Below are 13983 nucleotides of genomic sequence, written 5' to 3'. Positions count from 1 at the left end.
TGTAAAATGTGAGGAGCGTGTACAGCTCTACAGGGAAATTATTGTAGAAACATACAATATAAAAAAAAGACACATCAGTGCCTCTTTATTAATACCGGTTTGACAAAACCTGGCACTGTTAGATGGTTTTGAACTAAAAATAAGTTCATGATAAAAACATGCTTCACCTGGCATTGATAATCATTCAATATTGATTGTTCGACGACACATCAGCATCGGGTCTTGCCAATAACCAGCACATAAGAATAACACATCAGTGTTGAATCTTATATTTATAGTGAGATGAATGGACTTTTGGCAGGAAAGTACATCAGCGTCGGGTCTTTAGAATACAGACCCGACACTTATGCCAATGACATCAGTGCCAGGTATTCTAATGACCGGGCACTGATGTCGCTAATCATATTAGTGCTGATTTCAGATATATGAACTTAACCTTTTCGTATGAACTCGGATTACGACAAAGTTTAATGAAAATTGTAGCTCTCGACAAGATCTATGATTTTATAGTTGACAACTTATTCATTTGAGCTATTTTAGATACTCAAATTCAAGATTCAAATCTTGCTTATGAAGACTAAGAAGGAAAATATCCATTTACTAACAAGATAGATTGATGCGTAGGTGAGTTGGTAAGGATAGTTGCATCATGCATGTGAGGAGGATGGTGTCTTGAGTTCAAATCTTTACAGTGGCAAAAATTATATTATATACAACTTGCGAAAATAGATATTAGTGGTTGTGGCTTTATACATACATGAGTAAAGATGGTAGGAGTATTCAAAAATATTTTTTAGCCTAAATTTTGAATTTGGATACTTATTATCACAGATGAACCCATTTCAGTGCTGAGTACAGATAAGCCCATATCAGTGCCGGGTCTAGAGAATACCAGCACACATGAGTCTATCCAGATTCTATCTAGGTGCTTCTAGGCACTGAACAAAGGGAATCATCAGTGCCGAAAGTTTGGTGTCAGGTATATTCACTTCACTATCAAGCATTTCAAGCCAACTGACATTGTCCAAGTGCAGGAAAAGGCAGTAAGCCCCCATCTTACTCAAGACATTCAATAGATTATCCTTACATCGTCCCAAGACTGCTCATGATAATAACAATGGTGCGCACAAACGACAAAGCAAACATCTCAACACATGTAAACCCCCCATCTAGATGAGGTAGAATGGAAACGGAATCAAATGATCGAACGCGAATCTCGCTAAGTTGTGAGTTCCATGATGGCTGTGACGATGTCGCCATTGGCAGCCTTGAGTGCCTTCACCGCCTTGGACCTCGACACGGTGGCCTGGGTCATCACCAGCTCGATGTCCTTCGGCTCGACACCAGTCTCGTCGACGGCCTCATCATCTTCCTGGGCTGCTGTCGACGCCTCCGGCTTCGAGAGCATGCTGCTCAGATCCGGCGCCTTGAACTGCTCTGCAGCCTGGGTCTGCAGCTGCGAGCTCAGGTCCTCGATCTTGGCCTCGCCAAAAATGACATAGGTGTCGGATGTAGGGCTCTTGAAGACATCCGGTTTGGAGATGACAAAAAGGATCTGAAATGGGGCAAAAGAAATAGCAAACATCAACAGGAATCCAACTAATAGAACTATTTAGATTGGCTAGATAAGAGCAGTCGTAAGCTCACATTCTTGCTCTTCTTGACAGTAACACGGCTCACACCAGTGATAGACTTCATGCCAAGCTTCACCATGGCCTTCCTGCTTTTTTTCTCACTACGACTCTGCTTAGATCTTCCACTTGCATCACCTCCTGGTAAAAAGGAGAGTATTGTGTTTAGAAACAAGTCAGTTCAGGCTCCACTGCAGTTTGAACTAAAAAGCTACAATCGATCATTTGGAAAAAAGCTAAAAAGCATCATCTCCTTTTGAAGAATTACTAAACAGGAAAAATATATTACAGGATGAGGATCAGAATATCAGAACATACATTACAGTATTAGGATTAGAATTACCAAAAAGATCAGCACTTGCAAGACTAAGTTACAATTTGGTAAAAATTCTCCCCGCAATATGGAGCTCACATCTATGTGAACCAAGTAGTGACAATGTTTAGCTGTTCTATGAACAATGTTGTCTTAATAGCAAAATGTGTGCAGTGAGCCTGAAATGAACTTCACAGAGCTGGGATTCAGAATCCAACTAATTAAACAAGAATTGCATACTATGTGTACAATAAATATGCCGCAGCTGAATCATTTCTTAAAATTAACGCTAGCCAAAGACACATTTGAATCGAGTAAAGTTTCACATACCCTCCGCATCATCGTCATCTTTGTCATCCTCGTCGTCATCATCTTCATCGTCATCGTCATCTTCAACAACGACTGGCTCATCTCCCTGAAAGAAATGGAGAAAAAAAATAATTGGTTTCACTCGTACAGCGCACATCACATAATTGGGCCAAATTCTACTTTCTTCCATCGATTAGCTGGGTATAACTCACAGACTCTACTTGACCATTGTAAAGAAGAAGAAGAAAAACACAACGCGGCGCGGGAAGCAACGCACAGTAAAGAACACAGAGCGATCCAATCTCACCACGCAAACTCTACGGGATAAATCCACCAGCCTAAACCAACTCTGCAGCAACTGCAGCCGAATCCTATCACCACGCACTCAGATCCTATCAAGCACAGAGAATGAATCTAACAGGAGCAAAGCCTTCACCGCCCAACGCCCCCCGACCAGGCATAGAAACTAGACTTCCGAGCAGCCGACCAAGATCTCTCACCTCGTTGAGCTTCTGCTCCTCGATCTGGGCGCGGAGCTCCTCCTCCTGCTTCCCGATCTCGGCCGCCGTCATGGTTGGGAGGGGAAGAGAAGGTGGAGGAGGTGGCGGCGCAGACGAGCAAGGGAAAAACCCTAGAGCAGCGAATGGAGTTGCCGGCGTCGGCTGGGCAACCTGATTTTTATACCTGAGATGGGTTAATGGGCCTTAGTGTGGCCCGCTAATTTCCAGGCCCATCTGATGCCACTCGACCCATGAAAACCAACCTGGACTAATTAATTAGGCTTAGGTTGGATGGGCTTCATCCACGTAAATGGCGAAAAGGAATAAGTTCACTTGCCGTTCCTCATCTTTATATTGAGTTTAATTAACATCCCTAAACCGCAATACCATAAATTTTCACTTCTCATCTTGGAAAAATTGTTCAAGTCAGCTCGATATTATGGAGGGCTGGTTTCGTTGATGTGGCATCCTAGTCAGTAAAAATAAAAATAAAATACATGTTGGTACCAAATATGAATGGCCACCTCACCTTCTTCATCTACTTCTTCTCCCCTCTCTTCTCTTCCCCTCGTGTCCTCCACACTAGCGAGCTATGCCTAGATTGCCACTTCGGTGATGCCATCTCTACCATGTCTCTATTTTCTCACAGGCCCTGCTACCCTGACCTTCTCCGTGCACAAGGCACAGCGCACCGGCGTCTTGAGCCAGGAACCGGCATGTGGCGTCCGACGATACGAAGACACCAAGCACGTACACTACCTTCTCGCGTAAAGCCGATAGGGTCTCCCTGGAATCGAGCATCGTGGGCATGGTGCACACAGCTACTATCGCGGAGGACAGCGAGCCGAAGACTGACATGGAGAGGGGCGACGGTCGTGGCGTGGGCATTTGGCGAAGCGAAATTGAGGGTACATGATGCGATGGCGAGCAAGCGTTGACGAGAGATAGAATAAGGTCGTTGTGCTATAGGGAACTTGGTGGCAATGGCGGCTTGGTGGATTGGGGACGGGAGTGATGGAACTGTTGTGGGTCAAAGAGGTGAGAGCGATGGCAGTGGTGGTGCGACGGCGATGATTGTCCTCCTCTAACCACCGTGGCGTGGACACGTCGTCGATGGAGTCGAGTAGCCATGGTAGAACCGACAGCCACGGGCGTAGCTCACGGTGAAGCACATCGACTACAAGGCGGCGAGGGTGGGCCCCGTCCATGTCAGCATGCGCGTCGTGGTCGGTGAAGCTATCGCTAGGGCTCCGATCGTCACGCTCGACTCGACATGGCAGTTGGGGGTGATGGCCACTGCCACCATGAAACTCTAGAGCCGCCCACATAACCGTCGTCATGTCGTGGAGTTCCGACGCCCACGCCGTGGCCGTTGCCCTTCTCCGAAACACCAATGTCCGTGGCCTCAGCGCCCCCCTCCCTCTCCGAAACTCCAGCAGTCCCTTGCCACCCCGTTGTGTTGCAAGGTGAGGTTTGGTAAAAGGAAACGTAGAGGAAGAAGGAGGTGTGTGGGCCCCACATTTTTTTATTTATGCTGATTAGGATGCCACACCAGTGAATCCAAACATCTATACTACCATAGGACCTGACTTGAATGGTTTTGCTAATATGGGGAGGGGGAGATTTTTGATATTGCGATTTAGTGATATCAATTAAACTCAACATAAAGACGAGGAACAACAAGTTGACTTCCATGGCGAAAACGCTTTATCATCCTAATTACTTGCCTAAGACTTGAACTTTAGGATAGATATTGATGCCTAAGAAAGTCTCACTAGTTGTGATTAGCCATCAAAAGCAATCACTAGTGGAGCGACATGATCACAAAGATTAACAACCAGATATTATTTAAAAAAAAACATGCACACACATCCTAACTAAATCGGCTTCCTTTTAAAAACTCCAACCTATCACAAACAATTTATGAAGCAATTCAAGTCAAAGGTTCAAGAAAATTAGAATATTTAGCTCGTACACACACGTGGATGACATTGTTAACATAGAGACCAACTCAAGTCAAAATCACCACTAGATGTATCAACAAATATTTTTTTAAAAAATTAATTGTCAAGAGGCTCACATTTTTTTTTTACTTGAAGTATTGCATACACATGTAAAACTAGCATGTTGGGATCTTAGATGCACAAAAATAATACAAGAGTTCATGTAATGATATATGTTGCGTTCCCCGGCATGCAAAGCGAAGCTCGTATTATTGCATGATTAATTAAGTATTAAATATTTTTTAAAAAATGGATTAATATGATTTTTTAAGACAACTTTCATATAGAAAGTTTTGCATAAATCATACTCCCTCAATACTCACAAAGGAAGTCGTTTAGGACAGCGACACGCTCTCCAAAACACAACTTTGACTTCTTGTTTCTATAAAATTATTTATTGAAAAGTGATATATGTATATTTTTATGAAAATATTTTTTAAGACAAATCTATTCATATAATTTTTATATTTTTAAACTCAACAACTTGAGAGTTATTTGTGATTTATATTTCTAAGGTTTGACTTAAATATTGTCCTAAATAACTTCCTTTATGAGTACGGAGGGAGTATCATTTAGCAGTTTGAAAAGCGTGCACGCGAAAAACGAGAGAGGTGGGTTGGGAAAATGGGAGGAAGAACACAACCATACTTGTGCTCTAATTAAGCTTAATAATCTTCGTTTAGTTGAAGATAACTCAAATACTTGTAATTTATAACATTTGAATCCAATTGCAAATTCTTGTTGGCATCACCAGATGCACTCATAAAGACAAAAGTAACGTTGATGGAACAACCTAGAGTTTCACATCTAGCGAGTAGCGACCCTTTAGATGTAGAAGGCTAGTGGATCAGTAAATGGTGAAACCTCATATATAACATAGAATAAATTTCCTTTTTATAGTGCATTAGCATATATCTAAGTAGAATGAAATCATATGCACCATTTTGGTCATTCGAGTCCAGTAAGAAAATTTAAGATACATCATAGAGACTAATTATAGAGATTAAATACCTACTCATACACTTGTCGCTTGTTGGACAAATTAGTCCCTTAAACCATGTTATCATTCAATCCTTTAAGTCCCACTTAAAGGTCTAGATGCACTTTCACTCTTAACCATATTGTCTCCGTTGTTAGCCCCGAGCTCCGCTAGCGGTGCTACAACTCTCCTTGCCGAGCTCCGAAAAGACAACAGAGGGGAGGAGTTTGTTGGGGGCGAAGGGAGGGAGAGCAGATGCTGATGGTGGAGGGAGGAAGACCACCAGTAGCTCTGTGTCTCTGACTCGTCGACCTAATTAAGGAAGAAAGGGGAAAGAGATGGAGAGGAAGAAGAGCGTTGTTGGACTAATATGTGGGACCCTCTCTATCCCTATGCTAACTTGGACTCCTTGTACCGGTGGCATCTGACATGGTGTCTAACCGTACCAAACCAATCTAAAACTGCTTAGGGGTAAAGTGTCCGATATTGATAATTTATGAGTGAAAATAATTGGTTTTGAAATAGACAAAAAAAAACAAGGGGGAAGCACCGGTGATATGGTGGAGTCATGTAAATGGTTCAAATCCAGATACCCACGAATATTACTCACATGAATATGGAATTTCAAATAGTAATTTAGTGAGATGAGGGATTTGCCGCTGCTTTCCGTCTCTTAGACCACGTGTTAGAGGGCGGCACATTCGTAGAATGTGTGTGTGGTGTTGCGTTAGGGCTGTCAACGAGCCGAGCTCGAGCGAGCTCGCCTGCATAGGCTTGAGCTCGATACAAGCTCAAGCCGAGCTCGAGCCGAGCCTATAAAATATTCGAGCTTTCAAACAGGCTCGGTTCGAGCTCGATCAAGCTCGAGCTCGACTACCGAGCTTGATTTTTAATTAGAACAATGTATATTTCAAGAATAATCTTTTAAAAAATAATTAATTTCCGGTTCATCATATTAATAAAAGAGGAAAAAGAATAAAATAAATATATGATGATAATACAAGGCATACAACTGACATATTTGATCTCCTAATTTATTAAATAACAACAAAAAAAGTCATATATTATTAGGTTCGTTAGAAGCTCGAGCTCGGCTCGACAAAGCTCGCGAGCTTTGGAATAGGCTCGGGCTCGGCTCGTTTGAAGCTCGAGCCGAGCTCGAATCGAGCCTAGGACGAGTCGAGCTCGAGCAGCTCGTGAGCCTCGAGCTTTTTTGACAGCCCTATGTTGCGTGTGTAGTATTGTGTGCTAGATGTGTAATCGAAAAAGAAGAAATAGATTAAAACAAGAGTTGGGGAGACTATGTATAAAAAATGGCCGTTCTTGAGGCTAGTGACAAAGAAAACCCCCGCATTTCTTTGTTAACTTGGGGTAAGTTTGGTAATGGAAGTTGGGAACTCTCTTCAAACAAAAAAAAATAGAACGATTTATTATCATGTGATTAATTTAAGTATTAACTATTCTTTTAAAAAATAAATCAATATAATTTTAAAGCAACTTTCATGTAATTACTATTTTCTTTACAATTACACACTATTTAGCAAGGAAATGTGTGCCTGAAAAAGGAAAGCTAGAAAAGAACTCAGGTCCTATTAGATCCCACGCAAAGACTTTTCACCGTGTTACATCGAATGTTTGGACACATACATAACATATTAAAGATAGACTGGAAAAAACTAATTACACAGATTGTGTGTAAATTGCAAGACAAATTTTTTAAGCCTAATTGCTTCATGATTTGACAATGTGGTGCTACAGTAAACATTTGTTAATAACGGATTAATTAGGCTTAATAAATTCGTCTCGCAATTTACATGCGAAATTTTTAATTTATTTTATCATTAAACTATATTTAATAATTCAAATGTGTTTGCATGACACGGCAAAACTTTTCACCCATGCATTATAAACACACACCTCAGCCTTTGGATGAGAACCCCGTTCCGTTTTCCTCCGGTACGCGCACGGCCCCACCATTACACCACAGCTGTCAGCCAGTCACCACCACCCCGTGCGCCGCTGCTGCTGCTGCGCGGCGCGGTTTAACTCCACCTCCATTTATTTCCTCTCTCTCTCTACTCTCTCCTCTCTCCCGCAGCGAAGAAGCGAAGCAACCAAGCAAGCAGCCGCCGCCGCCGACCGAAGCAGCGCGAGCTCCGAGCCACCCCCAAAACCCTAGCCAATGGGGGTGGCCGATGCGTGAGGGCGGCGGGGGGGAAGAATGGGGAAGGCGGTGGCGGGCCAGCGGCGGGAGCAGCCGGAGGCAGCAGGCGGCGGACGAGGAGGAGGCGGAGACGGAGGAGGAGGTGGAGGGTGCCGCGGGGGGGCCGTGCGGCCGCAATGCGTGGCCGCGCTGCTGCTGGGCGCGGCCATGGCGCTCTCCGCGCTGTTCCTGCTCAAGCCCTTCGCCGCCCACCGCGCCCGCGCGGGGGCGCCGCCGCCGCCGGGGCCTCCCGGCGACGCGTTCGCGGGTGAGCTAGCCTCGCCGAGATCTCGGTCTCGGCGGCCTCTTGCTTTGGTTTTCTTTTCTGCAAATAAATTAATACATAAATAAACAGTTCGGTTTCGTCGTACGGACGCTATGAGTATTAGATAGTGATTTTGGGAGTAGTTCGTTTACATTTGAGCCTATTTCGTTTGCACGAATTTGCGTGGCGCGTACGATCTGTAGCAAATGTTGCGCCTTATAGTGGAAACCGGAATCGAATTCGATGTATAGTGTCAATCATAGAGCAAGTTGGGCATTTCCTTACGCTTGATAACCTTCTTTTCTTTTTCAACCATATGCTGTTTGCCTGGCAACTTTGGAGACATATGGACGGTTTGGGCCGCATAGTGTCATAGTCACATGTTTGTGCTGTTTATCAATGTGTCATGTTAGCCTTTCTGAGGAAGTTGCCTCTTAGATTTTTCCAACCCCACTTTTTTTTTTTTTTTGGACTTGTAGATTCTTGCTACAGAACAGGATAGGAAATGCTGGGCCAACCTTTCTTTGTGCCAATTGTGGAAAATGTTATATTCCTGAATGGCTTGTTGAGTTGCCATACCTAGTTCAGCTAGTATGCTCTCGTGCGTGTGGTGCTGGGTGGGTGATCTTACATGGATGATAGATTGCCTATTTGTGCAGCATATTCCATTGCTAGCCTTGGTGGTTCTCTAGTCATGGACTTTAATTTGTGTGTGCTGTTGGTGTTGATTTATAGACTTTTCTGTTTCCTGAAGTGCTCAATTTGTTAATAAATTGTACGTTCAACTGTTCATGTTCAACTATGGAGTATCAAGCTTTGTTTTATTCCATTTCCATTGGAATATGACAATGATAAAATGCAAAAAAGAAAAACTGAAAAAAAAAAGGTGTCATCTTGTCAGATACTCAAATGATGATGTATTGATGCCAGATGCTCTCAACATAGTGAATTTTTCCATAAAAGAAAATGCATTTTTGCAATAGGTGACATTAAATAACATGACAAAAAATATCACGCAAGAAATAAGGTGGATTGATAACCTAGAAGACCTTGACAAAAGTTGCCGCATAAAAAGGTAATGAATAATGAGTTATCAAATGGTGATGTTAAATGGTCTTGAGAGAAACTGCTGTGTAGACACAATATTGCTTTATTAAAACGTGATGCTAGAAGACCCCAACAATAATCTTTAGGATAGATGAGGTTTTGGTTTATTCGAAGGAGCCGACAAAACTTGCCGCAATAGAGAAGCGATCAATTTATTGAGTGCTGAAGTTAGAAAATCACAACAAAAATTTGCTGCAGTAGAAAGAGGTACCCGATCAAATTATAAAATAGTCATGTTAGAAGATGTCGACAAGAAAAGCTTTCAAAAGAGAAAACATACTTTAAATGATGATAATTATGCAACTCATGCATACAGCTTTGCGAGTGCAAGATAAACTGCACCATGCAAAAAAAAGGTGAGTTGGATCTGGCAGGGCATGTGGGAATAAAGCAGGAAGTGAGATGAAATATTCAGGAATGATAATGTTGAATGTAAAATATCATCTGGACGTAAATGTCCCTGCTGAATAGTTGATATGCAAACAATTTGCATAGTCTCTGTTGCATATAGGATGGTGTTCATGCATTTGACTTGATCAGGAGACCACATTTTGAATTATAAGTATGATCAACAATTTTGAACACCCATGTCCTTTCAATGAGGTAGTACTTAGGTCTTCCACTTTTACAGTTAGCTTATGAATTAGTTCTTCAAATATTTATTTCAGTAGTTTACTTGTGAAATATACTTTTCCAACTACTCCTTTTTTCTGCTTTTAGCATGAGCCCTCTAAATTTGCAGCAAGATAACAGAATACAGCCATTAAAATCAGATCAATATTTCATATGCTATGAGAACTCACTCTGATCTAAATAGCATTATCTATGTGTTTTCAGTTGGAAATTTTAGATGGAAATTTTCACTGCAGTACTCTTACTGGTTCTTTTAACAGCTGACATAGTGGCGAGCTTTATGCTACAGAAGACAGTTTCTGAGTTGAGTGGAAGTACTTCTAAGCTTGAATTTGACATCTACGGGGAAATTGGCATTCCTAACTCTACTGTAAGACAGAGATTCTGCACCTTATTCACATGTTTCTTGTCATGTACAGTTTGTCCTATGTTGTATCAGACTGATTTGTAAATGACCATGCAGGTGGCTGTAAATTTCCTACAACCAATAGGTGCACCAAACTGGACAAATGTCATTTTCAGCATTGTGCCTTATCCAAAATACTCAAGTATATCTTCCATGTACTTGAGCATTCTTAGGGCTTCTTTTATGTCCCTGGTTGTAGAGCAGTCAACACTCCACTTGACAGAGTCTCTGTTTGGGGACACATCGTTATTCGAGGTTCTTAAGTTCCCTGGTGGAATAACCATTATCCCTCCACAAGCTGCTTTTCTTCTGCAGAAGCCTTACGCATCCTTCAACTTCACTCTGAACTTCCCAATCTATAAAGTGCAAGGTAGAATGAATGAGTTGAAAGACCAAATGAAGGCAGGACTACAGCTCGATCCCTATGAGGTTGGTAAGAATCAGTTTAATTTCAATTTCTTAACACTATAACAATCATTCTATGATGTTAATATGTTATAATTTAGTTTTATACACTTGTTGCCAACTTGCAACAAAATTGTTGTGTACTAGAAATATTTGGATGCCTGTTTCTTGTTACTTCCCTGGTCAGGAATATATAGTGCTAAGATATAAGCAAACTGTTTTTTTTTTGTCTTTTTATCACTGGTATATTGAACCTATTTAGGTCTGTGAAAATGACATATTCCCATATCATAATAATATTACAATTTTTTTTGTGACATAGTTGGATGTTGCAGACAGCGTGCATACCAAAATGCCACAGGTTTTTTTTTCCATATAAATATCATCTCTTTCATAAGCCAGTTCCCCTACTCTGCCAGACACCGATACCCCTCCATGAGCTTCAGCATGTTATTGATTGATTCCATGATGAATACTGTTTTGCCTATTCAGCTCTCTAAAAAGTCCATTTTTTTGTTCCATGGTGATGAGGAGCTAAAAGATTGAGTACATTAAAATACCAGTTTCAAGAAAAAAAAAAGGGTAGCTTACAACATATATTGTTGTCTTTGCATACTTTATTGAAGCTAAAACATTTGAGAATGGAAAACAAACAGATAGCTCTACTACATAATACATATTCCCTGTGATACAAGTGGTCTATCACAAAAGTAATTAAAATGTCACAAGTTATGCGTGATTTTCTTCGTGTTATTATTTATTCCACACTTGCCCTAGGAGTCTTAAGACCCTTGATGCTTATTTTGTTGTATGTTAGAATATCTATGGTGGGAGTCAATAATTACTAGTCTACTGGGTCACAGAAACTGGTGCACGCCATTGGATCTCTTTTTTTGTCTATTGAATTTAATTTCAACTCTTGTACTTTGCAGAACCTCTACATCAAACTAACAAATTCAGAAGGTTCAACGGTGAGACCACCAACAATTGTTCAGGCCTCCATTGTTCTTGAAGTTGGTAATCACCAGCCCTCCCTTCCAAGGATGAAGCAGTTGGCTAAAACAATTGCTAATTCATCTTCAGGAAACTTGGGCCTGAACCACACGGTGTTTGGCAAAGTAAAGCAGATAAGCCTCTCATCTTATCTTAGACATTCTCTGCACAGTGGAAGTGACTCTGATGCACCTAGTCCAGCACCCTTGCCTCAACAAGGCCATCACAATCATCATCAACATCACCATCACCACCACCACCACCATCACCACCACCATAGTCATGAAGAAAAAAGGCATTTGTGTCCGTCTCCTGCACCTGTACATTCTCCTGTTGAACAACCCAAATATAGATCTCCACCGTCTAGTTTTTCACATCCATACACCAATAAGCCAAAGAATAGAACTCCTGTAGCACCAGCAGCTGAGCCAGTACCTAGTAAACACAATAATCACTTTGATTCACCTGCCAACATGCCTCGTGCTGTGTCACCATCACCTATCAGTCCATCAACTTCTGTTCATCACTCTCCGAATAACCCAAATAGGCACCATAGCCCCTCTGATCCATCTCCAGTACTTGCTCATGCACATAGTACTGCCCAATCGCCAGCTGTGGCCCCTGCTCCTCACTCATGTGAGTACTGTTCTTTCCACGGTTCCATACTGCCAGATTCATTATTTTTTAGCAATATTGTACTTGATAAATTGATATCAAGGATTTTGCAATTTTATGCTTTTCAAACTCAAAAAGGGGTGGTAGTAATAATATAAGGCTTGGGACTTGTTATAGGTCGATAGTTTTTAAATTTGTAGGTCTATTATATGCAACTTCTAAAAAGACGCGAATATTAGGGAATGACCTAATATCAAATAATTACTTTTCAAACTCAAAAGACGTGAATATTAGGGAACGACCTAATATCAAATAATTACTTTTCAAACTCAAAAGGGGGTGGTAGTATTATATAAGGCTTGGGACTTGTTATAGGTAGATAGTTTTTAAATTTGTAGGTCTATTATATGCAACTTCTAAAAAGACGCGAATATTAGGGAATGACCTAATATCAAATAATTAGAAGGGGTGTGGCTTCGAATCCAGGTCGTCTAGCCCACCGCTGGAAGACCCCTGGGCGTTTCTCTTATATGCAACTTCTCATCAATCAAATTCTGGTTTATTGCTTTCTGAAACTTTATACCTGTTCAACCACCTCTAGATGTCGCATATATTGAATGTCACTAAAATAACGTCATGCGTTTATGTCAAACTTAGTTACAACTTAGTGAATTGTTCATGTCTGTTACTGTCTTCATACTTGAATAACCCTCTCTCTTTCAACTTATCTGAAGTAGTTCTATTGCAGCATATGCCACGCGGCAGCATTCGTGTCAATGGGCTCTTGCATTCCTGTTGTGCATGCTAATGGGTCTACCATAAGGAGGGCAGACTATCTAAACAGAATATATACTCCAAAAATAAGCAGCCTCACCGATCACCGGCCGTCTTCAGAAGATAACTGAAGTTGCTCATGCGCGAAATTGCGCATCCAGGTCAGGTGGGTGGTGTATATTGTGTTAGAAACATGTAAATATGGGCGGGGCAAATGCAAAAACAAGCATACCTGTGTGTAGTGGTCAAAGCCAAGGAGGTGGCAGGCCCCTTCTGTTGTTGCACAGGTGAAGCTCTGTCCTGCGTTTGCAGTGTAATAGTGCTGAAAAATGATGGTGGAATCCAATATTAGATGCTTATACCGTTTTACATGGGAGCATATGGCAGTTTCTTTCAGTTCTCGATGGATCAAATTCTGGAATTTTTTGATGTTTTACCACTCTAAATATGTTGTCACTACGTGACAGTGACATGGGCTAAGATGGCGAATAAACGAAACCCATTTTGTGGAGTGGAAAAAATACCAAATCTCGAAACTCTTCGGTGATCCATACACGTTTGATAATTCTCAATTCTGGCAGTTTACCGTCTTCTCCTGCGAGTTTCTGGCAGCAGTCTTCTGAGTAAATTTTGTACCCTGTGCGAAACGCTCTGTATCCGAATTAACATGCTAGGTATGTTTACCTGGCCTAGAGAAAACGTATTTACTGAATTAGATCGTACTGTTCCCAAGCAGCAACAAATCCTGGTGTAAGGTAACTACCAGATTAGTTCAACAATCAAACATAAAGGCACCGTTTCCTTTTGTGATTTTTATGATGTCTTTCATAGTAAATCATTAATAGAT

At 41.5% G+C, this 13983-nt stretch overlaps 2 protein-coding genes across 3 annotated transcripts; one reads left to right on the top strand and one right to left on the bottom strand.

Moving 5' to 3' along the window:
• Positions 1 to 1029: 1029 nt before the first annotated feature.
• LOC4338602 (nascent polypeptide-associated complex subunit alpha-like protein 1) lies at positions 1030 to 2904 on the bottom strand. Its single transcript, XM_015781836.3, has 4 exons — positions 2754 to 2904; positions 2275 to 2359; positions 1648 to 1772; positions 1030 to 1555 (listed from the first exon to the last, which is right to left on the bottom strand). Exons 1-4 carry the CDS (start codon positions 2823 to 2825, stop codon positions 1220 to 1222), a joined length of 618 nt encoding a protein of 205 aa, XP_015637322.1. The 5' UTR covers positions 2826 to 2904; the 3' UTR covers positions 1030 to 1219.
• A 4908-nt stretch (positions 2905 to 7812) lies between these two features.
• Positions 7813 to 13532, top strand: LOC4338601 (uncharacterized). 2 transcript variants are annotated; one of them, XM_015782307.3, is made up of 5 exons: positions 7813 to 8206; positions 10204 to 10313; positions 10407 to 10778; positions 11687 to 12383; positions 13111 to 13532. In XM_015782307.3, the coding sequence occupies exons 1-5, from the start codon at positions 7957 to 7959 to the stop codon at positions 13182 to 13184; spliced, it is 1503 nt and encodes a 500-aa protein (XP_015637793.1). In that variant the 5' UTR covers positions 7813 to 7956; the 3' UTR covers positions 13185 to 13532. The 2 variants fall into 2 exon arrangements, with proteins under 2 accessions (XP_015637793.1, XP_015637794.1); XM_015782308.3 differs by having other exon boundaries at positions 13100 to 13532.
• Positions 13533 to 13983: the final 451 nt, after the last annotated feature.

Source organism: Oryza sativa, chromosome 5 (genome assembly GCF_034140825.1).
Source record: "Oryza sativa Japonica Group chromosome 5, ASM3414082v1".
Lineage (NCBI taxonomy): Eukaryota > Viridiplantae > Streptophyta > Magnoliopsida > Poales > Poaceae > Oryza > Oryza sativa.
Note: the sequence above shows the minus strand (reverse complement) of the source record. Positions and strands in the feature narration are given on the sequence as shown.